Genomic DNA, 2500 nt, shown 5'->3' with positions numbered 1-2500 from the left:
TACTTTGGTGTTCATATGACAAAATCCCAGACCAGTGAATGAATGTGAATATTCATGACTTCATTATGCTTTTCTGATTCAGGAAAATGTGTGGCACGCTAATTCAAGATAACGTGATTATTAACGAATTGCAATTCATTGCTCTCTCTCTCTCTCTCTCTCTCTCTCTCTCTCTCTCTCTCTCTCTCTCTCTCTCTCTCTCTCTCTCTTGCTGAGCTAGAATTCATTACCTTTATGAAATAATGCTGTATCTTACATATTAAATGCTTTGAAATCAATTTTGTTTCTGTTTTGATAAGCTGCTCAGGGTGTGTCATTTTTTTCCCAATTAGAAGAGCTGTTCAAATGAACTAGCAATATCCATGAACCATAATTGGGCCATTAAATGTAGAGCGGGCGTTTCGGATTCGTTAGAGACCCCCTTTTCATTTGATGAATGATGCTTTTCATTATCCTCATAATAATCAAATATTCGTAATATTCCCCAGTCATGGAAAATTCATTCATGCTCCCCATAGAGTTCATTCGGTTGAATTTTATATACCTTTAGGATCTGGACAATGGGCCTGAGGTCAGATATGCGAACACAAGTGTTACTTTTGATGATTGGGGCGGTGATGTTTTTAAATATTCTGTCGCGATGACCTCTCTGTATGTTGCTCTTTTCAGTTAAGTTATAAAATAATTTTTTTTTTCAAATAAGAAGTTAATATGTAGACTTAAAGAAGGAGAAAGAAGAGTATACGAGGTTCTGTTACAAAACGCAAGTGGCCAGGTTTACGAAAAGTAAGACGATGAATAAGGTACTAAAGAGCAAAGTAAATTGCAGAATATTTTGAAAATTTCAGAGGTGACATCGCGCAATTGTTTTCATGGTATAGATTATACCCTAGGGAAAGGGTAGTGAGATAATAGATCCTAGAATGGAATGGAATATAGAAATTAGGCCAAAGGCCAAACACGGGGACCTACGAGGTCATTCAGCGCTGAAAGGGAAACTGAGAGTAGAAAGGTTTGAAAGGTGTAACAGGAGGAAAACCTCACAGTTGCGCTATGAAACAAGTGTTAGGAGAGGGTGGATAGCAAGATGGAAGAGGCAATATGAATGGAAGTACAGTAAAAGGAATGAAAGGGGTTGCAGCTAGGGAGCGAAGGGATGCTGCAAAGAATCTTAAGTATTGCCTACAGTGCACCGCCAATGAGATGCACTTACGGCATTACCTTCCCTACGGGGAATAGATCCTAGAGTAAAAGGTACAAATCTAGAGATGTCGTCTAGGGACATTGTAGTCCTTTGTTGAGAGAGTATTTTGAAACAAAACCGAGTATACGCACGTGTGTGTATGCTTATATATACAAGAGAGTTGTGTCTTTATAGGCAAACTGATGAAATGTAAGGTAAAATTAATTTTTCTGAGAAAATTTTCCATCACTTCTAGGCATCTTTTGATTACAATCGTCTTAGGGTTTAAAAAGTATTTATCAAATAATTGGGAATTACATGTACTCCAGTTGTTTATTAACCGTCAGTTATAAACATATTTTTACATATTTTCTTTTCAGATGAAACTTCCATTGTGTGGCGCCGGGAGAACCAACACTGTGAGTACCATACAGCAAATCCATGTCTCTACAGTCATCAAACCATCGCTCCTAATTTACCAGGGTTCACAGATATTTTCGAATAGAAGCTTCATTATTTGGGGGTTTCTTTACAAATTACGGTGATCGTTTTTCATTACTCAGTAAAGTGATCTCAACAGATTGGAAAAAAGGAAATAATCGTTGTCCAGAAAGGTTAGTTTTAGCAAAATGTTGCAGTTCACAGATATTTTCGAATAGAAACTTCACTATTTGAGTTTCTCTTTACTAATTCCGGTAGTCGTTCTTCATTACCCAGTAAAATGACCTCTACAGTTTGGAGAAAAAGGAAATACTCTTTTTTCAGAAAGGTTAGTTTCGGCAAAATGTTACTACACATTGAAAGGTTATTATTATAAAAATATTGTAGAGAAACTTGTGCAGACGACTGCCAACAGAGGGCAATTAGCATATGGAACCTCCTTGGATAACAGAAAAAATACTCGTAGAACAGCAGCATTGATAGTTGACTGGTTGAATGGTTTACATTAAGCTAGCATATGACAATGAGGACTGTTGCTCTAAGTCGACTCGTAAGATGTGAAATAGAGTAGGGAGCCCAATGTGGACCTCTGGGCTGCTAGCTGGTAGGGACGCATTTTCCCGAGATGTAACTTGAGTACCAGGACCTTTCCTTGAAAAACGCGGGACACCATATCTTAAAAACCAACCAAAGAATTTTCTTAAAAATAATCTCATTGTTTCCCACACCCAGATTACTTTTCATCGAACCTAACCCAACCTAAACTAACCTAACCTAGGGGCATGGCAAAAAACCGGGCTGGTGCAATATTAACATACATCTGAGGAATCTGAGAACAACTGACAACAATAGTCGTTGGTGCTTATTTAAAGGTGA

General features: G+C 37.7%; 1 protein-coding gene across 1 annotated transcript in view; it reads left to right on the top strand.

The window, feature by feature from the left end:
• LOC136843644 (uncharacterized) overlaps window positions 1-2500 on the top strand; it is a 375108-nt gene that overhangs the window by 34240 nt on the left and 338368 nt on the right. Inside the window, exon 2 of the mRNA XM_067112187.1 lies at window positions 1564-1602. Coding sequence (XP_066968288.1) covers window positions 1564-1602 — 39 coding nt within the window. The remainder of the gene's footprint in view (window positions 1-1563; window positions 1603-2500) is intronic.

Source organism: Macrobrachium rosenbergii, chromosome 12, assembly GCF_040412425.1.
Source record: "Macrobrachium rosenbergii isolate ZJJX-2024 chromosome 12, ASM4041242v1, whole genome shotgun sequence".
NCBI lineage: Eukaryota > Metazoa > Arthropoda > Malacostraca > Decapoda > Palaemonidae > Macrobrachium > Macrobrachium rosenbergii.
This window is presented reverse-complemented; position numbering and strand designations above follow the sequence as displayed.